General features: G+C 49.0%; 1 protein-coding gene across 2 annotated transcripts in view; it reads right to left on the reverse strand.

Annotated features, from left to right (window-relative positions):
- The window catches only part of CD99L2 (CD99 molecule like 2), a 110798-nt gene extending 91506 nt beyond the window's left edge, over nucleotides 1-19292 (reverse strand). For both annotated transcript variants that reach the window (XM_079910477.1, XM_079910476.1), the window contains exon 1: nucleotides 19117-19292. In XM_079910477.1, the coding sequence (XP_079766603.1) occupies nucleotides 19117-19183 (67 nt within the window). In that variant the 5' untranslated portion in view covers nucleotides 19184-19292. The remainder of the gene's footprint in view (nucleotides 1-19116) is intronic.
- Between the last annotated feature and the right edge of the window lie 3851 nt (nucleotides 19293-23143).

The following is a 23143-nucleotide window of genomic DNA, read 5'->3' on the forward strand; positions in this document are numbered from 1 at the left end:
ATGATATCTCATTGGGTTTTTTTTGCGGTATGTGGGCCTCTCACTGTTGTGGCCTCTCCCGTTGCAGAGCACAGGCTCCGGATGCGCAGGCTCAACGGCCATGGCTCACGGGCCTATCCGCTCCACAGCATGTGGTATCTTCGCGGACTGGGGCACGAACCCGTGTCCCATGCATCGGCAGGCGGACTCTCAACCACTGTGCCACCAGGGAAGCCCTCATTGAGGTTTTGATTTGCATTTCTCTAATGATTAATGATGTTGAGCATTCTTTCATGTGTTTGTTGGCAATCTGTATATCTTCTTTGGAGAAATGTCTATTTAGGTCTTCTGCCCACTTTTGGATTGGGTTGTTTGTTTTCTGGTTATTGAGCTGCATGAGCTGCTTGTAAATTTTGGAGATTAATCCTTTGTCAGTTGCTTCATTTGCAAATATTTTCTCCCTTTCTAAGGGTTGTCTTTTGCTCTTGTTTATGGTTTCCTTTGCTGTGCAAAAGCTTTGAAGATTCATTAGGTCCCATTTGTTTATTTTTGTTTTTATTTCCATTTCTCTAGGAGGTGGGTCAAAAAGGATCTTGCTGTATTTATGTCATAGAGTGTTCTGCCTATGTTTTCCTCTAAGAGTTTGATAGTTTCTGGCCTTATATTTACGTCTTTAATCCATTTTGAGTTTATTTTTGTGTATAGGGTTAGGGAGTGTTCTAATCTCATACTTTTACATATACCTGTCCAGTTTTCCCAGCACCACTTATTGAAGAGGCTGTCCCAGAAGAAGAGAAAAAAAAAGGGACTGAGAAAATATTTGAAGAGATTATAGTTCAAAACTTCCCTAATATGGGAAAGGAAATAGTTAATCAAGTCCAGGAAGCACAGACAGTCCCATACAGGATAAATCCAAGGAGAAACACGCCAAGACACATACTAATCAAACTGTCAAAATTGAAATACAAAGAAAACATATTAAAAGCAGCAAGGGAAAAACAACAAATAACACCCAAGGGAATCCCCATAAGGTTAACAGCTGATCTTCAGCAGAAACTCTGCAAGCCAGAAGGGACTGGCAGGACATATTTAAAGAGATGAAGGAGAAAAACCTACAACCAAGATTACTCTACCCACTAAGGATCTCATTCAGATTTGATGGAGAAATTAAAACCTTTACAGACAAGCAAAAGCTGAGAGAGTTCAGCACCACCAAACCAGCTTTACAACAAATGCTAAAGGAACTTCTTTAGGCAAGAAACACAAGACAAGGAAAATACCTACAATAACAAACCCAAAACAATTAAGAAAATGGGAATAGGAATATACATATTGATAATTACCTTAAATGTAAATGGATTAAATGCTCCCACCAAAAGACACAGACTGGCTGAATGGATACAAAAACAAGACCCATATATATGCTGTCTACAAGAGACCCACTTCAGACCTAGAGACACAAAGAGACTGAAAGTAACGGGATGGAAAAAGATATTCCATGCAAATGGAAATCAAAAGAAAGCTGGAGTAGCAATTCTCACATCAGACAAAATAGACTTTAAAATAAAATCTATTACAAGAGACAAAGAAGGACACTACATAATGATGAAGGGATCGATCCAAGAAGAAGATATAACAATTGTAAATATTTATGCACCCAACATAGGAGCACCTCAATACATAAGGCAAATACTAACAGCCATAAAAGGGGAAATCGACAGTAACACATTCATAGTAGGGGACTTTAACACCCCACTTTCACCCATGGACAGATCATCCAAAATGAAAATAAATAAGGAAACACAAGCTTTAAATGATACATTAAACAAGATGGACTTAATTGATATTTATAGGACATTCCATCCAAAAACAACAGAATACACATTTTTCTCAAGTGCTCATGAACATTCTCCAGGATAGATCATATCTTGGGTCACAAATCAAGCCTTAGTAAATTTAAGACAATTGAAATTGTATCAGGTATCTTTTCTGACCACAGCGCTATGAGACTAGATATCAATTACAGGAAAAGATCTGTAAAAAATACAAACACATGGAGGCTAAACAATACACTACTTAACAACGAAGTGATCACTGAAGAAATCAAAGAGGAACTCCAAAAATACCTAGAAACAAATGACAATGGAGACACGACGACCCAAAACCTATGGGATGCAGCGAAAGCAGTTCTAAGAGGGAAGTTTATAGCAATACAATCCTACCTTAAGAAACAGGAAACGTCTCGAATAAACAACCTAACCTTGCACTTAAAGCAATCAGAGAAAGAAGAATTATCAAACTCTTAGAGGAAAACATAAGCAGAACACTCTATGACATAAATCACAGCAAGATCCTTTTTCACCCACCTCCTAGAGAAATGGAAATAAAAATAAACAAATGGGACCTAATGAAACTTCAAAGCTTTTGCACAGCAAAGGAAACCATAAACAAGAGCAAAAGACAACCCTCAGAATGGGAGAAAATATTTGCAAATGAAGCAACTGACAAAGGATTAATCTCCAAAATTTACAAGCAGCTCATGCAGCTCAATAACCAGAAAACAAACAACCCAATCCAAAAATGGGCAGAAGACCTAAATAGACATTTCTCTAAAGAAGATATACAGACTGCCAACAAACACATGAAAGAATGCTCAACATCACTAATCATTAGAGAAATGCAAATCAAAACTACAATGAGGTATCACCTCACACCTGTCAGAATGGCCATCATCAAAAAATCTACAAACAATAAATGCAGGAGAGGGTGTGGAGAAAAGGGAACCCTCTTGCACTGTTGGTGGGAATGTAAATTGATACAGCCACTATGGAGAACAGTATGGAGGTTCCTTACAAAACAAAAATAGAACTACCATGCGACCCAGCAATCCCACAACTGGGATATACCCTGAGAAAACCATAATTCAAAACAAGTCATGTACCACAATGTTCATTGCAGCTCTATTTACAATAGCCAGGACATGGAAGCAACCTAAGTGTCCATCAACAGATGAATGGATAAAGAAGATGTGGCACATATATACAATGGAATAGTACTCAGCCATAAAAAGAAACGAATCTGAGTTATCTGTAGTGAGGTGGATGGACCTAGAGTCTGTCATACAGAGTGAAGTAAGTCAGAAAGAGAAAAACAAATACCGTATGCTAACACATACATATAGAACCTGAAAAAAATGGTCATGAAGAACCTAGGGGCAAGACGGGAATAAAGACACAGACCTACTAGAGAATAGACTTGAGGACAGGGGAGGGGGAGGGGTAAGCTGGGACAAAGTGTGAGAGTGGCATGGACATATATACGTTACCAAATGTAAAATAGATAGCTAGTGGGAAGCAGCCGCATAGCACAGGGAGATCAGCTCAGTGCTTTGTGACCACCTAGAGGGGTGGGATAGGGAGGGTGGGAGGGAGGGAGACGCAAGAGGGAAGAGATATGGGAACATATGTGTATATATATATATATATATATAAGTGATTCACTTAGTTATAAAGCAGAAACTAACACCCCATTTTTAAGCAATTATACTCCAATAAAGATGTTAAAAAGAAGAAAACCCTGTCGTATGAGATTCTAAAATTTCTGCTCTTTGTTTCATCAGAGTAACATCTAAATACATTTTTAACTCCAGTACATGAATGACCCAGCTGCATCACTGATTGTGTTTACAGACAACACTGGACCCCGATGTCAGTTCAAAGGCCTCAGGGGCCCACTATTTGAATATCGCTCGTCTAGACATTTCCTGCCACCAGTTCTATGCATCCCTACTTCTACTGCCTGCTCTCTACTAAACTAATTCAAGAAGCTCCCTGTATGCATATTCCCCAATAACCCTACAGTACCAAGGGAGAATCACCCCGTTCCTTCCAGTTCCACACCCCAGTGAGGTCACCAGTATCAATGATCTGGGACCTGCTACTTCAATATCTACTTAAAAAATGCATTTGCCCTGATGGCCTCAGTGAAACCTGTGAGTAGACCGGTGGGGCAAATGACAGAAGCCACACTCCAGTTTGATTGAGAAAATAAAGGGAGATGAAGAGGGATGCCAGGGGCTGGAGATCTGGAGGAGGAGGGGATAGGGTATTAGCTTAAAAGGGAGGCAAGGAAAGGAGAGATTTTGCAGGATGAAGGAAAACTTAAGCATATTCTTAGGTGAGTGAAAAGAACCATGGAAAGCGAGAGGGTGCTGACTGAAACAGACAGTAACTGATGGATCTGATTAACAAGGTCCCTGCTCGCAAGAAGGCATGGGGATGGTAAGAGATATTCATAATAGGAACAATATGTCGTAAAGGATCTGTGAATCAATCAGTCTAACAAGCAATGTTAGAAGTGCCCACTGTGAAACAGAGCACGGCTAGAGTTAGCTCCAAGCCTCCTGGTTCCCACTTCAGTGCCCTCTGCATTGGAGAGACTTTCACCCAAGAACATAACCCAGTAAGCACAGGAAAGGACGTTCAACGTCATTAGTCACTAGGGAAACGCAAAGCAAAACCACAATGAGACACTACATCAACAGAAAATAAGCATTGGTGAGAATGTGGAGAAACTAGAACCCTCACACGCTGCTGGTGGGATTGTAAAATGATGCGGCAGCTTTGTAAACCCACCTGACACTTAACCCAGCATTACCATATGACCTAGCAGTTCTACCCAAGATAATTGAAAACTTACAGCCACGCGAAAGTCTGTACAGGAATGTTTACAGCAGTATTCATGGTAGGCAAAGAGGAGAAACAACCCCAGTGTCCATCATCTGATGAGTGAGTAAATAAACTGTGTTGTACCGACACGCGCTACAACATGGACGAAGCTTGGCAACATTATGCTGATGGAAAGAAACCAGATACAGAAGGCTACACATTGTAGGATTCCACTCCTGTGAAGTCTCTAAAATAGGCAAATACACGGAAACAAAGCAGACTGCCAGGGAGGAAGGGGGTGGATTGGGAGAGGGGCTGCTGAAGGGATGGGGCTTCTTTTCGGGGTGACAGAAATGTTGCAGAATGCAATGTGATGGGTGCCCCACTCTGAATATACTAAAACCCACCGAATGGTACACTTTCAGTCGGTGAACTGTGTGGTATGTGAAAATGGAACTATTTCAACTTGTGGGAGGAGAAGGGAAATCAACCTGTTACACGAAGGCTTCTGCACTTCAGAGGCAGTGGTTATAAAGGTTACCATCTGTGACCACGGGCAAGTACCTTTAGGACATTTTGCCTGTTTCCTCCTCTCTAGGGAAGATGAGACCCTCCAAGAGACCCACCCTCACCCTCAGTCAGCCCTCCCTCCTCTTTTGAGGCTGCAGCTACCTAGCTGCTGCCCCTTTCCTTAAGGCCATCCTCTCCTGACTTCCAGCATATTCCCTCCGAGTCATGGTGCGAGTGGAGCCGCCCGGCAGTGGCTGGGTTCTCTCTCTAGCCCAAGTCAACCTAGTATGCTGACTGCAGCCTGGGTATCCTCCAGATCCTGCCCTCGGCCCCTTCACCGCCTTCCGCATCTCCAAAGCCCTTCACCTACCTCACTCTGCTGAAGGCAACCGCATCCCCACTCTGCACGAGAAACCGCACCACCTTGGAAATCCCACTCTCTGGTCTTGGCCCCATCTTCCCAATCCCGGCCGAACCTCCTGCCCCAGCTGACCTGCAGAGCCTGCCAGGCAGCCCCCTTTGGCGGCCCCTCCTGCTCTCCTTGAGGTACAGCCGCAGCGTGGTCACGGCAGAGACCCGAGCATCAGCAATCCCCCGTCACAACGTTCTGCTCTCACCCTACTAATCCCCCACCTTGAGAGGAGGACCCACTCTCTAGCCCCACTACACTGGGACCTCCTGGAAGCAAGGCCAGTGCCCAAGTCACCTCCGCTGGCCCAGCACCGAGCAGGGTGCCTGGAGGCACTTAATCAACACCTCCTGGACGGGACCGACCATATGCCCAGCAACCACCAGCCTGGCCACGCTGTGGGGCGGTGCCTCCCTGCAACAGCAGGTCTCACATCCCTGTGCTGACTGGCATTGGCACAGCTGCCAGTTCAGGGTTTGTGACTCAAGCCAGGCCCTCAGGGTACCTTGGCAATCCACGTTCCTTAATCGGCTCCTTTTGTCACCTGACATTACTCCTCCAACCCTTAACTGTCTAGCTGGCTCCCCACACGCTCGGCACGAGACTGTCTCCTCGTCCGCAGGCCCCCTTGGCCACCTCATGTGTGTATGTGATAAGAAAAGGAACAACAGTTGACGTGAATGGAGCACTAAGGTTCACACCCTCTCTCTCCGCCCTCTCCCAGCCACCCTGTCATTAGGTACCATTATCCCCAACCAAATATTATGTACAAATGTTTACTGAAATGTAATTTATAATAGCAAAGACCTGGAGTCCACCTTAATATCCATCAGAAGTCATGTATTGAAAACAATTTTAATTACACAAGAAAGTGTAAGGTTACATAAACAGGATAAAGATATATCAATTTGTGTTTCTAGAAATGGCAGGATAGATTATTTGGAGCAACCTTCCAATTAAGAACAACTAAAATGGGTGATTTTAAAAAACATACCCTTAAAAACACTGAAGAACTGACAAAATGGTAAAAAACAACAACAACAAACATGGCAAAACCTAAGAGACAGCGGGAAATCCAGAGATGCGGGAACCCATGCACACCCAGCTGGACCAGCTTTGCCTTGGATTTTGGCAACCTTCCAAGACAGGCAAAGGGGACTGTAGTTTGGGACCATGACCACCTAAATTGAGGAATCTATTGAATAGAAAAATTCTTCCCACATTAAACTGGGACACCAGAGGACTATACCCTTGGGGTAAGGGTGACTCAGAAACAAACTTGCCCCTTCCCAATTCAGCCTCCAGAGGACTGCAAGGAAGGCTTCCTTGGTGCTGTGGAAACAAAGGGAAAAAATCAGGCACTTGTTTTAAGTAGTCCCAGGCTAATAATGTCCTAAGAGCACCTGACAAAGTCAAATACAAATCTCTGGAAGAAGGTACATTTATCCTAGACTTCAAAGCAACCCCACATATATATTTCAAGGGCAATGAGTAGTACACAGCCAAAAATAACCAAGCACATGAGGAAATAAAGCATCGTGTGTGAGAACCAGAGAAAAAGAATAGATCAATGAGCCAAGACTTGACCAGGCAATTCATAAAGAAATCAAATTGGACAATAAACATATGGAAAGATGCCCAACTTCATTAGTAACCAGAGAGAGGCAAACAAAACCATAAAAATATAAAATTACACACCCACTAGTAGCTAAAATTATACTGAAGTCTGACAGTGCCAAGCGCTGGCACAACCACTTTGGAAGACAGTGTGGCATCACCTGCTAAGACTGAAGTTACAAATACTACACAACCCAGAAACTTTTTGGTCTTACACACTCAAAGCTTGAGAATCCCCAGAAGCTTTTGTTTAGGTGGGTTACATCCATTGACATTTATCATATTAGAAATTAAAACTGAGAACAATGTAAAACACAAGAAGACGCAAGCCCACCTTCCATTAGCCATCAGAGTAATGATGTTACACATCACATCAATTCTGGAAACACCGTACACTCATGAGAAAATAACGCAAAATGCATTTAATATCTTGGTGTCATTATGAAAATAGCCTGACCTTGTGGACTCCTGAAAACACACTGGGGGCCCTCCAAGGGTCCCCAGACCACAGTTTAAGAACCAGCACCCTAGATACATATATACAATGGAACTCTACTCAGCCATAAGAAAGAATGAAATGCCACTTGCAGCAACACGGATGAACCTAGAGATGATCATAAGTGAAGTAAGTCAGAGAAAGACAAATATCATATCACTTATATGCGGAATTTAAAATATGACACAAATAAACTTACTCACAAACAGAGAACAGACATGTGATTGCCAAGGGGGAGGGGGGTGGGGGAGGGCTGGATTGGGAGTTTGGGATTAACAGATGCAAACTGTTATATATAGAATGGATAAACAACAAGGTCCTACTGTAGGGCACAGGGAATTCCATTCAGTATCCTGTGATAAACCATAATGGAAAAGAATATGAAAAAGAATGTATATATATGTATAACTGAATTACTTTGCTGTACGGCAGAAATTAACAACATTCTAAACCAAGTATACTTCAATAAGTTAAAAACAAAAAAGAACCAGTACCCTAGAGAAATGTGTACATATCTACATAAGAATGGTTATGACAGAACTGGTTGAAACATTCAAAAACTGGAAACAACCCAAACATCCATCAGTAAGAGAACAAGGGACTTCCCTGGTGGCACGGTGGTTAATAATCCTCCTGCTAATGCAGGGGACATGGGTTCGAGTCCTGGTCCAGGAAGATCCCACATGCCACGGGGCAACTAAGCCTGGGCACCACAACTACTGAGCCTACGTGGCACAACTACTGAAGCTTGCGCACTAGAGCCTGCGCTCCACAACAAGAGAAGAAACGGCAATGAGAAGCACAAAAGCCTACATAGAGTGTAATTCCATTTCTACAAGGCTACAGGACAGGCCAAACTAAACTATTTAGGGCCACATGCACAGGTGGTAGAAGTATCAAGCAAAAAAAAATGACTGCACAAAAGGCAGGCTAGTGTCACCTCTGGGGGGAGGGTGCGTCTGTGATCAGGAGAGGCACACGGAGGTCCACGTGGGTGCTGTCAACATTCTATTTCTTGGCCTGATTGGTGATGACACAGATCTTCACTTTATACTTACTTGTTAAAGGCCTTGCACACTTTTCTATATCTGTCATATTTCACAATAAGGGAAAAAGCTATACACACAGGTCAATACTAATAATGTGAAATATATATGTCTACAGAGAAAAAAACTACTACTGAAATATGGTATTCCAGGGAATTCCCTGGCTGTCCAGTGGTTAGGACTCAGCGCTGTCACTGCCAGGACCCGGGTTCAATCCCTGGTAGGGGAACTAAGATCCCGCAAGCCGTGCAGTGCGGCGAAAAAAAAAAAAGTTAAAAAAAAAGAAATACTGTATTCCAACATGTTAACAGTGGTTAACCCTGGGTTGTGGGGTTTGCATTTTCTCGACACCTTTCTACATCTTCAAAGTTTACTACAAAGAGCACATATTACTCACGTAACCATGTAAACACCTGGTATTATCAGACTTCATTATAGTTTTTAGCTTACTGGAGGGTATGTCATTTTATCTTATTACAGGTTAATTTGCATCTCTCCTATTGCTAATGAGGTTGAGCATCTTTTCATATGTTTGTTGTCCAATTTGATTTCTTCTTTTATGAATTGCCTGGTCAAGTCTTTGGCTCATTTTTCTGTTTATTCTTTTTCACCGGTTCTCAGAAAACTGTAAAACAGATTTAAAAAGACAAGGTCGTCAGCTAAAACTGAAGCTAATGAAGATCAACACAAACTAGGTGGGACAAGCCATCTGTGGGGATCTATGCAGAAAATAACTACCTAAGGAGATCGGCGATGCGTCTGATCTAACTAGGATGAGCTCAAAGCTCACCAAGGAGCCTACGGTGTTTTCCTGGTTGGCTGTGACCTGACTTACTCTCACATGTGTATCCTGAGGCAATGTGACAATGACAGAAAACTCCAGTGGCTCATGAGGAACTGAAAATGGAGAGTGGAATCACAAAGAATACGTCTGTCTGTACAGCAGCGGGTCTCAACCTGGGCGGTTCCGCTCCCAGGGCCCACTGAGCAATGTCTGAACTCATTTGGGGTTGGCTGACTTGGGAGGGGGTACTACTGGCATCTAGTGGGGAGAAGCCAAGAATGCTGCTAAATACCTTATGATGCACAGGACAGCCCTCCCGATGAATTCTCCCGCCCCAAGCGTCAACAGTGCCATTGTTGAGAAACCCTGCTCAATGGCCTCTATCTGGGGTAAAACCGCTCCACCTTTCGTGACCCTTCTCCAAGTAGAAACAGTCAAATCCCCGAGCTGTCCCACCTTGACGGGGGTACTCCAAAGCCCTCGAGACCCACCATGCAACTCCCTTGAGACCCACCATGCAAGTCCTAGCCAGAGGAGAGGGCAAACAAGAAGATGCCAAGGCGATAGACTGCTTAACATACTGGAGGAGCAGCAAGCCAGCCCCGGGCAGGGGCGGGAGGCAAGGTCAGAGCATGCGTAGCCCCCATTCTGTTGGAACTTGTAGGCCACAGAGGGCTTTAGATTTTATTTTCATTACAACTGGAAGCCACTGGAGGGTTCTGGGCAGAGGGATGCAATGCGATTTAGGTCTCTAAAGATGGTCTGGCTGCTGTGTAGAGTCTGGACTGTAGGGGGCAGAAGTGAACTCTGAGACACCTGTTGGGAGGTCACTGCCAGGGCTCCAATGAGAGGGGACAGTGGCCCAGCCAAGGGAGGTAGCCAGAGAGGAGGTGAAACAGGTGGGAGGCTGGATGACTCCGAGGGTGGGCACAGGCGTGGTCTGCTGACAGATCAGATGCGGGCCACGAAGGAAAGAAGGCCATGGAGGAGTGGCCAGAGCCCCTAGCAGAATGGGGTTGCCAGTTACTCAGGTGGGAGGAGCAGGTTTGGAGGCAGCCAGCAGCAGCTCAGTTTTGCGCTGGGTCTTCAGTGACACGTATGAGCAAGGGTAATGGTCGAAATAACTTAACATGGCTGCACAGGGCACGGACCCTTTGGTTGCTGGATTATGGGGAGGTCCAGGAATCCTGAGGGAATGGCGAGGACTCAGCTGGTGGGAGGGGAGAACAGATGAACCCGAAGAATTTCAGTAACTTAACACCAGCAAGACGTCAGACAACCACGTGGGGATGTTGAATGCAGGAGCCTGGAGGTCAAGAGAGATCAGAGCTGGGGATAGAAACTGAAGAGTCAAAAGCTTGAAGATGGGATTTCATTTAAAGCCATGAGGCTGGTGAAAGCACCTGGGAAGCGAGTGCAAGTAAAGCAGGAAGACTAGGCCCAAGGCATCCCCACAAGCCCTAAGGTCAGAGGTGAGGGAGAATGGCAAGGAACGACCAGTGTGGCTTCCCAGAAGCCAAGGGGAGAAAGTGCTTCCAGGGGAGGGTGTCAGATGACCCTTGGACCTAGCCACACTGAAGTCATCACTAACTTTGGCCAGGAGCAGCTGCGAGGGAGGGGTGGGAAGCCAAGTGTTGGGAGGAAATTAATGGGAGCCCCAAACGACTACAAGTCCACATGGTATATTGTATTTTATGAACGAAAGATTAAAATATAGTTCTTGTTTGTTTCTTTTTAGGCACTACTTTGGATTTTTGCTTTTTTTTTTTTTAAGCTGGATGACAGAGCCTAATGAATGAATGGTGAGAAAGTAAAAGGGATTTTGCTCCCGAAAGATAGCCCAGAACTCTACAGAAGGCCAATGGGATAGGAAGAGCAACTAAATTAGAATTGCTCCTGGGACAGTTCTCCCTCTGAGCTCACTGGGACTCTGAGCCCAGCTCAGGAATTCCGCGGGCACTTTGGTTCTGGTCAATAAAGGCTTTTGTAAACGAAAGCCCCTGAATGCTCGTTAGAACCAATGCAAGCAAGGCAGCCCTTAGGCAGGTGGCCTCTTTCCCATTCTCCTCCCCTCTGGGAAGCCTAACTTGGCTAATATCTTGACAACACAGCCTATTTGCACTAGCAGTTAATTGGCTACTCCAACAATTCTGTGAGGCCGACAAAGCAGAGGTCAGCAGCCTCTTGGTGCAGATAAGGCAACTGTGGCCAGCAAATGGTGGGGCCACACTGGAATGCAGGCCCGTGTTAATTCCATCATCCCAGGCTAGCTGAAGCAGCAATAAAAATACAAACAAGGTCAAAATGAGCCCTGAGTGCCTTGGCACTATTTCGGGGGTAATGAATTCCGCACTGCAACAATGTTTATTGCTGAGGGTACCGCCTCTAAGTTGGAAAACAGTCCCAAACAACCACCTTGGAATGCCAGCCAGAGGCTGTCTGGCCGCTCCTTTAAACAGATGTTCACTGAGCGGCAGCACTCCTCTCTGTGGGATTCCACTACAGTTTTCAAAGTGTTTTTGTTTTAAAGTTGCAGAACCCTGTGACATCTGACGAGCAGCCCCATGTAGAAAAGAAACAAAAGGAGAGCTCAAAACTACTTGAGGGCTTCCCTGGTGGCGCAGCGGTTAAGAATCCGCCTGCCGATGCAGGGGACACGGGTTCGAGCCCTGGTCTGGGAAGATCCCATGTGCTGCGGAGAAACAAAGCCCGTGCGCCACAACTACTGAGCCCATGTACTGCAACTACTGAAGCCCACGCGCCTCGAGCCCGTGCTCCACAGCGAGAGAAGCCACCGCAATGAGAAGCCCGCGACCCACAACAAAGAGTAGCCCCCGCTCGCTGCAACTAGAGAAAGCCCGTGTGCAGCAACAACGACCCAACACAGCCAAAAATAAATAAAATAAATTTATATATTAAAAAAAAACTAGTTGAAGGTGGAGTGGCGGTCCAGGCCCACCCATTTCTGCTCTGGTCCTTTCCCCCAACCCGCCTGGGGACAAGGTTAGCCGGCAGCCCACTCCTCCTACTCAGCAAAGGGGCAGGCACAGCCCAAAGAAGAAAGCCTGTCTGCTGTACCCAGACTGCACCTGCTTCAAACGCAGCCATCAGGACTGGGGGGCGGGGCGTAGGACAGGCCTTTCCGGACACAGCTGGGGGGGGGCCCCCGATACAGGTGGCCCACTGCACAGGGCGCACTCTGCAATCTCCTCGAGGAGTCATTTAAAATCAAACGCAGGCCAAAGAAATCCAGCTGCCTTCCAGGGCCCTCAGAGGTGCTTCAAAGCATTCATTGCCACACCAAGGGCACCACCATAATCCAATTTTCTGCACATTTATTTTAAAATCCTGAACTGAGAGCAGATTAGGGATTGATTTAAAATGGCAAAATTGAAACAATGTAAAGAAACACCACAAGCTAGTTTTTTCAAAGAATGAAGAGGACGCTAATATCCACCCCTTAGCTTCTCCTAGCTTCCTCTTGCTGCTGTAACAAATGATGGCCAACGTACTGCTCTACAACGCACACTTCAGCCTTACAGTTTGGGAGGTCAGAAGTCCAACGCGGTCTCACTGGGCTGAAATCAAGGTATCGCCAGGGCTGCGTTACTTCTGGAAGCTCTAGGGCAGAGTCTGCGTACTCCTTGGCTCCTGGCCCCTTCCACGTTCAGAGCCAGCAAAGGCAGTGGAATCTTCCTCCCGTGGCATCACTCTGACCCTCGCTCCTCTACCTTCCTCTTCGATATTTAAAGGAACCTCATCCTTTAATTAGCCGGCCTAACCCAGGAGAATCTTATTTTCAGGCCAGCTGATTGGCAACCTAATTCCATCTGCTACCTTAATTCCCCTCTACTGTTGAGGAAGGAGGTAGATAGGCCCTGGGTTAACCTGCTGCAACTGGTTTCAACTGGTTTCATGCTGACCCTTTGAGATAAACTACCAACAAGGATTAAGCACCGTGACTGGCTGAAAGACAAAGCAGCCCACCACAGCCTCCTCATTTTTGTGGTCAAGATTTCCCAGCCCAACACATGTGCAGAAGGGGTCCCAGGTCATCCTCTAGTAACCTTGGCCACACCGTAATATCATTAGCATTGCGGTTTTGACCCTTCGCCCTCTCCCCCTGGGTTTTGCTTAGGTGCTCACGAGAAAGATTCAAAATAGTGCTTGAGGGGCTTCCCTGGTGGCGCAGTGGTTGAGAATCCGCCTGCCAATGCAGGGGACACGAGTTCGAGCCCTGGTCCGGGAAGATCCCACGTGCTGCGGAGCAACTAAGCCCGTGTGCCACAGCTACTGACCCAGCGCTCTAGAGCCCACGAGCCACAACTACGGAGCCCACGTGACACAACCACTGAAGCCCACATGCCTGGAGCCCATGCTCCGCAACAAGAGAAGCCACCGTAATGAGAAGCCCTCACACCGCAATGAAGAGTAGCCCCCGCTCGCCGCGACTAGAGAAAGCCCGCGCGCAGCAACGAAGACCCAAACGCAGCCAAAAATAAATACATAAATTTATTAAAGAAAAAAGATAGTGCTTGGTGGAAGCCTAAATAAGGAACTGCAGATGGCATGATCATAGGGGAGAAAAAAGAGGGTCACCCTCATCTAAACCCCAGAAGACTAACCCCATATTAACTACCTAAGCTACCGCAGAGCGCAAGGCATTGCTACCCCTACTCCATGAGTTTGCCTGTGTGCTCTCCCCCATGTACTATGCTTCTAATAAAGTCTGTACCTGCTTTGCAGTCTTAGTCTCTTTGCTGAATTCTCTCCTCAAAGAAGACAAAGACTGAGGTCCTCTTGCCGGCCGAAATCACTATGTAACCTCCCATAGTCACAGGTTCCAGAGATTAGGGCGTGGACATCTTTGGGGGCCATTTGGAACACTGACCTGCGTGAAAGATTTCTCCCCTGTTTCTGTTACGCGTTGAGGATGACTTTAGGCTTTTCCATGCGAACCAAGCTTGGCCAGTCAGTGGACCTGTGAGCCAGCCTCAGGGAGGGCCGAGCCTGGGCTGGGGAACAGGAACCTCCAGAGCCGGGCCTCCCCCCCACACACCAAGAGCAGCAGAGGAATACATAGCGAGTGCAAAGGGGAGGAGTGGACACACAGCAGGGAAAGCACCAACACCAGGCGGGGGAAGAGCCCAGAGCGGGAAAGTCAGTGCGCCTGGAAAGGATCCTTCCTGAACTCACAAAAACCAAAGACAGCTGCTCCCCTGCGAGCTGCCAAACAGCCTCATCACCCTCATCGTCATCACCTCTGCTGGAGGCCCCTCCCCAGTGCCTGCTGACACTGACTCTTGGGTGATTTCTCTGTGTGTGCACGTGTTTAAAAAACACATACATTTTTGTTACCTGGTATCCAAAATGATGGAGGGGATGGGATGTGACCTTTGACAGTGAGGAAGGGGCTGCAAACCAGTCAAAACAGGTGAGACTAAAAGGCAAACAGTCCCTAGACCCTGTCAGTCCACTGCAATGACGGGTGCATAGGGGCAACCCTGAGCCATGCAGGACAGGGACGGTCCCCCCTGTCCAGGATGCACCTTTGCAGGGGCCACTGCTGTACTCAGGCCAATCCTGCAGGTGCCCCAGGGGTCTGTCTGGCTCAAACCCAATAGCCCAAGTCAGCCCACAGGGCTTCTGCCTGGATCCCAGCACCACCAGCACTCGCGGCCCCCTCTGCTCTGGCTCTCCCTGGCCCGACCAAACTCAGGGGCCCTGAAGACCAACCCCAACCCAGGGGTCACATGCTGCCACCTCCCTCATTTGTTCTGCTTGGACTGCAGTGAATTTATTTTATTTTATTTTTTTATTTTTTTGCATTACGCGGGCCTCTCACTGTTGTGGCCTCTCCCTTTGCGGAGCACAGGCTCCGGACGCGCAGGCTCAGCGGCCATGGCTCACGGGCCCAGCCGCTCCGCGGCATGTGGGATCTTCCCGGACCGGGGCACGAACCCGTGTCCCCTGCATCGGCAGGTGGACTCTCAACCACTGCGCCACCAGGGAAGCCCACAGTGAATTTATTTTAAACGGAGATATAATCCACATACCATCCAACTCACCCTTTCAAAGCGTACAATTTAGTGGTTCTTGGTACATTCACAAGGTTGTACGACCGCCCCCTCTATCCAGTTCCAGAACATTTCCATCACCCTAAAAGGAAACCTGGTACCTATTAAGCAGTCACTCTTCATTCCCCTTAGACCCTGGCAACCACTAACCTACTTTCTGTCTCTATGGATTTGCCAACTCTGGACATTACATATAAACGGAATCATGCAATACGTGGGCTTTTGCGTCTGGCTCCCTTCACTTAGCTTAATACTTTCAAGGTTTGCACTGTATTTTTTAAATGTGGCTCGGAATAATAGTTACTAGCACAGAGCTCACTCGGAGCCAGGTGTTGTGCTAAGTACTTTATCCATTTGCACTCATTTAATCCTAGTAACAACCCCACGGGGCGGATGGTGGTATTATCCCCATTTTCCAGATGAGGAAACTGAGGCACCACGCAGCTAGTGACTTGCCCCGCACCGTGGTAGCGCTGGGCACGCTTGCTCCACAGCTGGCACTCTCCCTCTTGGCCGGGCTACCTCTCTTAAAGGAGCAGGCACTTGGAGATCTGCCAACAGGCTCATCACACATTCTTGGCCACGGCTCACATTTCTGTCACCTGCCCCATCACTGGATATATCTGCATTTATGACCCCTCCTTCGGTTACTCAGATAAACCTGGGTTCAAGTCCAAAACCTCACTGGACCACGTTTTGCATCTGAGTTATGGGTTACCACTCAGTTACTTTTCAAGGCTCTATGCAAACAGCCATTATGAACATCAGGAAACAAGATGGGTCACAGTGCCAAGCTTTCAGGCCAGTTAGGAGGTGTAAACGTGTGCGAGGCACTGAGGGCCTGGCGCATGCAAGACACTGCGGAAGTGGAGCCCTCGTGTGACTGTTACCCACCCGAACCACTGAGATTCTTCTCCCCGGAAGTCAAAAGCACAGCTTCCCATTTCTGTAGGTGCAGACAGGTGACATACCTGTCCTCAGACGATTTTTCAGAACTAGTAAAATACACAGTGAACTAAAAGCCCATCTGCAATTAGAACAGGAATGACTTGTTAACCACCTTTTAAACTCCTGGGAGCCCAAAATCTGTCTCAGCTTGCCCGAGTCCGTGCGGATTTCACAATCGGGCTTCGAGGCTCTGAGTGTCTCCTGAGGCCTGCCAGGCTTTCTAGGTCACACCTCATTACCGAGGACCAGGACCAAGAAGAAAGTGGCTCTTGGGCAGACCCACCTGATCCACCACCTGGGGGCTCCCGGAGAGCCAGTGGGTACCTAACTGAGACCTGCTTTGTGTTTCTTCATTTTGACACAGTAGCTCTGAAACTGTAACTGCCCGGATCCCCAGAGGGGACCAATGCAAAACCGGTATTTGTCAGGTTGTTCTGCACAAAAGATCCAAAAACTGGGGCCCTACCTTGAAGCAAACGCTTCTTCTGGTTCAGCGTTAATTAAAATTTTAAAAGATCACTGGCTAGCAATCTTAAACGGGTGGGATCCTGGCTCTATCCTTCCGAGTTATGTGACATGGGGCCCCTCATCTGGAAGGCGGGGATTATACCTAACAAGCCAAACTCCTGGGGCAACTAAAAAATATATATGTGAAGTGGTACACAGCAAGCACTCAGGAGACGGTAGCTGGTGGCAGGGCTGCAGATCTGAGGGTGACACACGCCTGGTTCCCTCGAGGTACCTTTATGAGTTGTTAGGCCTTATACAGGTGAGCAAACCGAACCAAGTTCAGAGCACTTTCCCAAGGCCACTTGGCCAGTAAGGTGTAGGAGGAGGGCAGCCTCCAGGTGTAAAGGCATTATGCCTAGTACTTAAAAGCAAGGACAGTGGAATCAGACAAGCCTGGAATCAAATCTTAGCTTTGCCACCTGAGGCAAGTTACTTCGCCTCTGTGCGCCTCCGTTTCCTCATCTGTAAAACGGCTGCACCCATTTGCCGTTTCCCCCACCACTTTGTAAATCACCTAGTGTAACCCGTGATGATGAAAACCTGACACCTCATCATTTAAATTCCTCACCTTCTCAACGTGCCTACCATGTTGAAGACTTGCAGAAGACAGCCTTGAAGGGAGCATCATTTTTCGAACTTTTTTGCGCTTCCACTTTAAAATGTCCCATATCATTAGATGCAAGTTAATCAAGTGATCATACTTTTCCCCACAAATGCATCATAAACAAAATAAAAATCTTAACCCCAAAGGGAAAAATGAAACAAAATTCAACAACCCTGTAACTTGCTTTATTATTCTTCACTGCACTTATATAGATTGCGATGTTTGCACTTATTTTCTCCCGCGTCAGGATGTCAGCTCCACAAGGACAGAGCCTGAATTTTGTTCACGGCTGCAGCATCAGTGTCTAGAACAGAGCCTGGCACCTTTGTTGAATGCTGAATGGCTCTCCTTGTACAGACTCCAGGAGGGCTGCCCGCATGAGAAACATTTCTACATCTTTTGCAAAACTGCCTTGGACTGTCTAGTGTTTTCCAGTGTTCCTTATAAGTAACATAACCCTCACTAGAACGCACTTAGAGGACACGGTTTTGTTTTTGCTGAGCTCATGTGTTTTTAACTAGCTGAATCTGCCTTTGTGTCAGGAAGCTCAGAGCACAATTCTGCGCTCAACTGCAGTGTTTTCCTCAACCTCTTTTTCTGATGTGGAGATGAGGTAAGTTAAGTGTAAGAAGATTCTGCTGGGACTCCTTGGCGACCCTATTTTTAACCACAGACTGCATTTATTCTAAGAAGATGCTTCTCAAACTTAAATGTGCCTGCGAATTACCCGGGGATCTAGTTAATGCAGAATCTGACTCAGTAGGTCAGGGGCGGGGCCTGAGATGCTGCTTTCCTAACAAGTCCCAAGAGATGTCCTTGCGGGCCTTGGACCACACTTTGAGTAGCGAGGGTCTAAGAAACTTGCTTCCTTGATTTGGTAGAATTTCTCTCTCCTCCTCCTTGGCAAAATAACACCAATGGCTCGAAAACTGGGGCGGGTACCAGAAGCTCCTGGGGAACTGGTTAGACTTACACACCGCCGTTCCCCGTCCACCCCCCATCCCCGCCGAGATCCTGACAAAGCAGGAGTGAGCACAGGAAGCTCGCCAGGTGCTTCTGCTGCAGGTGGCCTGGAAACACATTTTGAGAAGCCCTGCTCAGGGAATGAGTGCTCTCTTCAAGGTTTTTCCAACGGCAATCTCCTGGGAACAGGTGTTGTCACCGGCGGAGACACCTTGTTCAGGATTTTAAGGGGGGAGTATCCCGCTGTTTCTAGCCCAGCACCAGGAGGGGTCCAGGTCCCTCCCCACCGGCCACATGGGCTGCGGCAGGGTCAGCCCCCGCGGGCTCGGGGCTAGCACCCCAGCCCCATCCTCCCGCACTGCCCCGCCTGCCCGCCGGCAGCCTCCGCAGCAGGCCCTCGGGCGGGGGCCGAACCGCTCATGCGCACCACCGGGCCCGCGGGGCGCAGGGCCCCCGCCCCACGGGCCCAGAGGGCGGGGTCCCCGCGTGCCCCCCGCCCGCCTTACCTCTCTGGACCAGAGTGGCCAAGGAGAAAGCGAGGCAGATGAGGAACGCCGAGTGCCAGGCCACCATGGCTGGGAGCGGGCGGACGGGGCCCAGAGGAGCACAGTTAGCGCGAGAGCGCCCGAGGGGGTGATCGGGGAGGAGCCGGGAAGGAGGAGGAGGAGCAGAAGAGGGAGGAACCCTGCCGCTACTGCAGGGCCTCGCCCAGAACCGGCGCGCGCGCGGCGCGGCCCCGGGAGGGAGGAGGAGGGGCGCGCGCGAGCTCTGGCGTCGGGGCGTGCCCGACGGAGACGAGGTGAGGTGGGGTGGGACTGCGACTGTGGTGCGAGGGGCGGGGCGAGCCTGCAGTCTAGGGGGCGGGGCCTATGCACGAGGGGCGGGACGGCAACCTGCGGGCGGGGCTGGAGCTTGAGGGGCGGAGCCCGCGGGCACCCAGCAGGTTAGGCTGTCTGGGTCCCGGCCAGCGCCGGCCCGCGACCCGCGGGCCCCTTCACACCACTCCCTCGAAAGGGAAGTCTCAGAGGTGGTCCCTGCGGGCCCGGAGCAGTGAGTCAACAGTGGCTGGGGAGACGGAGGCGCTGGCAACAAGGGTATGCAGTGATTTCCACCCGGCGCGCCAGACTCCTCTAGGGCCCGGAGCAGGACCCGAGGCGGCGCACAAGCCTGGTGCGTTCTGCCAGCCGGGTGACCTTGAACAGGGCTCTTCCCCTTCTGGCCTTGGTGTCCCCCCGGTCACCAAGGGGTCCCTCCAGCTGCGGCTCCAGGACCCGGCACCCGCGGTCCGGCACCCGTCGCCTTGGCGGAACTTGTTTGTCGGAACCGCCGTCTGCCTTCCCACTTAGCTGATCCTGCAATGGAGCCCTGCCCAGAGATGAAAGGAAAGGGCCATTTTCGTGGCTGGCCGCGGTTGGCAAACAGCGGCACGTCTGGAGGAAACGAGCCTGAGGCCGGGGGCGCGGGGGACAGGCGAGAGGGAAGTTGCGGGCTGACCTGGAGCCGAGCGCCGCGGGCCCGGGGGAGGAAGGAGGAGGGACAGGGTCAGCTCCCCCGAGGCTTTGATGAATGCGCTGAAAGCGCGAGTTCACATCTGCAGAGTCGATCTGTAAACGTGCTCGGTGATCGACACGCGCGCTGCAGCCCTTTCCCATGAACCCCTCCAACCGAGTCCATCTTCAGGACCGGGTGAAATCAGATTCCAACACTGATTGTAACAGCAAAATGCCCGCTGCAGCCTTTGACGTGAACGCTCTCAAGAAGGGCTCCGGCTGCAGCCGGCTTTCAAAGACAAAGAGAAAGCGCCGCTGCTCCCCGGAGTCGTCGAGCCTGTCCCTGCCATTATTCGACACAGGCTGCCCTGGGCTACATCCTCCTTGAGGGTGGCTACTACCATCTCCCCGCAGTGTCCCTTCGGAAGGCTTCCTGTGTCTCCCACAGGGCCGGCCGCACCTCCATACTCCCCCAGAGGCTTCCCCCACCCTCTGAGCCATAGTAGGGGGCGGGGGTCTCCCTGAGATGGAGCCAAAATCTTTCCCTCTGTGACTTCTTTCCATTGCTCTGAATCTTGGGGCTGCAAAAACAAAACATACAAGGAGTGAGTGGATATTCTGATTTTCAGGGCAGTGCTTATTCTATGACACTAGCAGGAGAATTAACAGAAATAGCTAGTGGTTATTGAACACACACATATACATGGCATATTCCAGGCATTTTATTCTTATATTTTATTCCCACAACAACTTCATGTATCACCTCAATAATTAATGAGGGAAAAGGAGCAAAATGGAGTTTCCTTGAGGTTGCGGAGTTAACCAGGTCCAGTCCCATAGTGTCAAAGGGGGGCAGGGGGATCACCAGGAACCCCAGCAGGTGAATGGCTAAGAACATGTGCTTCCGAGCCAGACAGAGTGGCGATCCTGGCTGGACGCAATAAGGTCGTGCCAAGGATTAAATGAGATACTGGAAAGCAAGTGGCCTGGGACACAGTGAGTGGTGACGCATTACTTGTTACTCTTGTAACAGCTAAAGAAATACTGGCTACTGTGAGGTTGGGCAGTTGCTGTGTATTCCAGGATGCGAATATGCCCCCAGTTTTCCCACTAACTCCGGGTGCCCTGTGCCATTCCCTTGCCCTCGGGCTTCAGGAGTCCCACCTGTAAGGAGGGCACTAGACATCATGCTCTTTTAGAGCCCTTCAGGCTCTGATGGGTGAACCTCAGCACCTACACACTCAGCTACCTGAGGAGGCTTGAGGAAGTGAGGAAAATGCAGCCTCTAAGTGAGGCATCTCAGTCACTCGCAGCTGGGACTCTAACTGGTCAATGTGTAGTAGAGATACCTCAATCCCAGCAGCAAGACACTGGCCACAGTGTACCATTCAGGAAGCCTGTTTTCTAGCTCAGGGGTGGTTGGCGCACCGGCCTGCAGGTCAAATACAGTCCACCCGCCCGTTTGTATGACCTGCAAACTAGGAATGCTATTTGTACCTTTAAATGGTTGAAAAAATCAAAAGAAGGTTATTTTGTGACAGGGGACGTTTAGACGAAATTCATGTGTCAGGATCCATGAAGTGGTGGGAACACAGCCCCGCGCATTCATTTCTGTATTGTCTGTGGCTGTTTTTCCGCTACCACCGCAGAATTGAGTAGTTGCAACAGAGACCATGGAGCCCACACAGCCTAAAATATCTACTACCTAGCGCTTTACAGAAAAAGTGTGTTGGCCTCCATTCTAGCAAATTGAACTATGGCAAGGATGAAGAGTAACAGGCGATGGTGCGGGGCCTAAAGAGTGTGCTCCTGTAGAACAGGGGATGAGCACAGGAGCTGGCACGGGAACAAGAAGCAACAGAAAAGGATCGTGTTTATCATGTGCCAAAAGACACCCACTCAAAAAACCCAAAGAACAAAAAAACAGGCCTTTAGTCAAAATATTGCAAATGTCCGAGGTCAGTTATCCTGCCAGATAACGCTCCCTATGTAAAATGACTCATCCGAGGCCTGGTTTGTCTCTCAGTCTCTTATAAGTTAGGTTAGTGTGAGTCTGAGGGAACCGATGACATCAGGCCCTGAGCCTACCAGGCTAAGGACCTCCCTGGAACTTGGTGAGCCTCTCAGGTAGCTGCTACCCTGCTGAACTGCAATTGATCGTGGAGCTGATTTACATACAGGAAATTCTACACTTAGAAACCATGATTCTGTGCCCCCTGAATACACACACTCCCCACTGCCGGTGCATGTGGTGCTGGGACTGACCCCCCGCCAAGCCTGCCTTGTCTCCACACCACCCTCCTTCTACTCCTCACCCCTTCCTGAACTTCTCATATCCTGCAGATGTTCACCACTTGGAAAACCATTTGGCCTGACGAGCTCCTCTCCTAAAACACCCACCTTTCCTCAGCACTGACCTAGGAAGAGAAGTGTGACATGGACAGATGGCCACCAGGCTAGTCTGGGAGTTTAGGAGAGGCACAGATGGAGCTGGGAGGGCTTACGCTAATCTGAGTTACGTAGGCTTCTGAGAGCAAGCCTGGTCTTCCGTCACACCCCACCATGTCCTTAGGAAGATGTGTTCTAAATTCCAGAACAGAACAGCTGTTCTCTCACTATTAGCACAGAGTTCCTGTTATTGCTCCCAAGTGCCACAAACCGCTCCTTGCAAAGTCTCCCAAGGGGGCCACCCTCACCTGTGGCCAAAATTAGACCCACCTGGTAGCATCTGCCCACCAGGCCTCTGGAATGGCCTTGCCATCAGCCCCATCACTGTTGAAGGTGCCCATCTGGAGGGCACCACTGTCCATGTCAGCAGCCGATTCCTGATCCTTGGGGCACCAGAGTGGAGACGGAGTCCACGTGGGGCAGGGGCGAGGGCAAAGGACTTGCCCCGACTCAGGGTCACCCTTTGGCCCCGGGACCCAAGGCAGCTCAGCTTGTGCTCAGGGCTTCAGCACTCCTTCTGTCTGCTTCCTCTCCTCCCACAGCCTTGGGTCCTAATCCCTTTAACCAAAGTAGTTTGAGGGGCCGGGATGGGCTC

The sequence above is a fragment of the Stenella coeruleoalba genome (genome assembly GCF_951394435.1).
Source record: "Stenella coeruleoalba genome assembly, chromosome: X".
Lineage (NCBI taxonomy): Eukaryota > Metazoa > Chordata > Mammalia > Artiodactyla > Delphinidae > Stenella > Stenella coeruleoalba.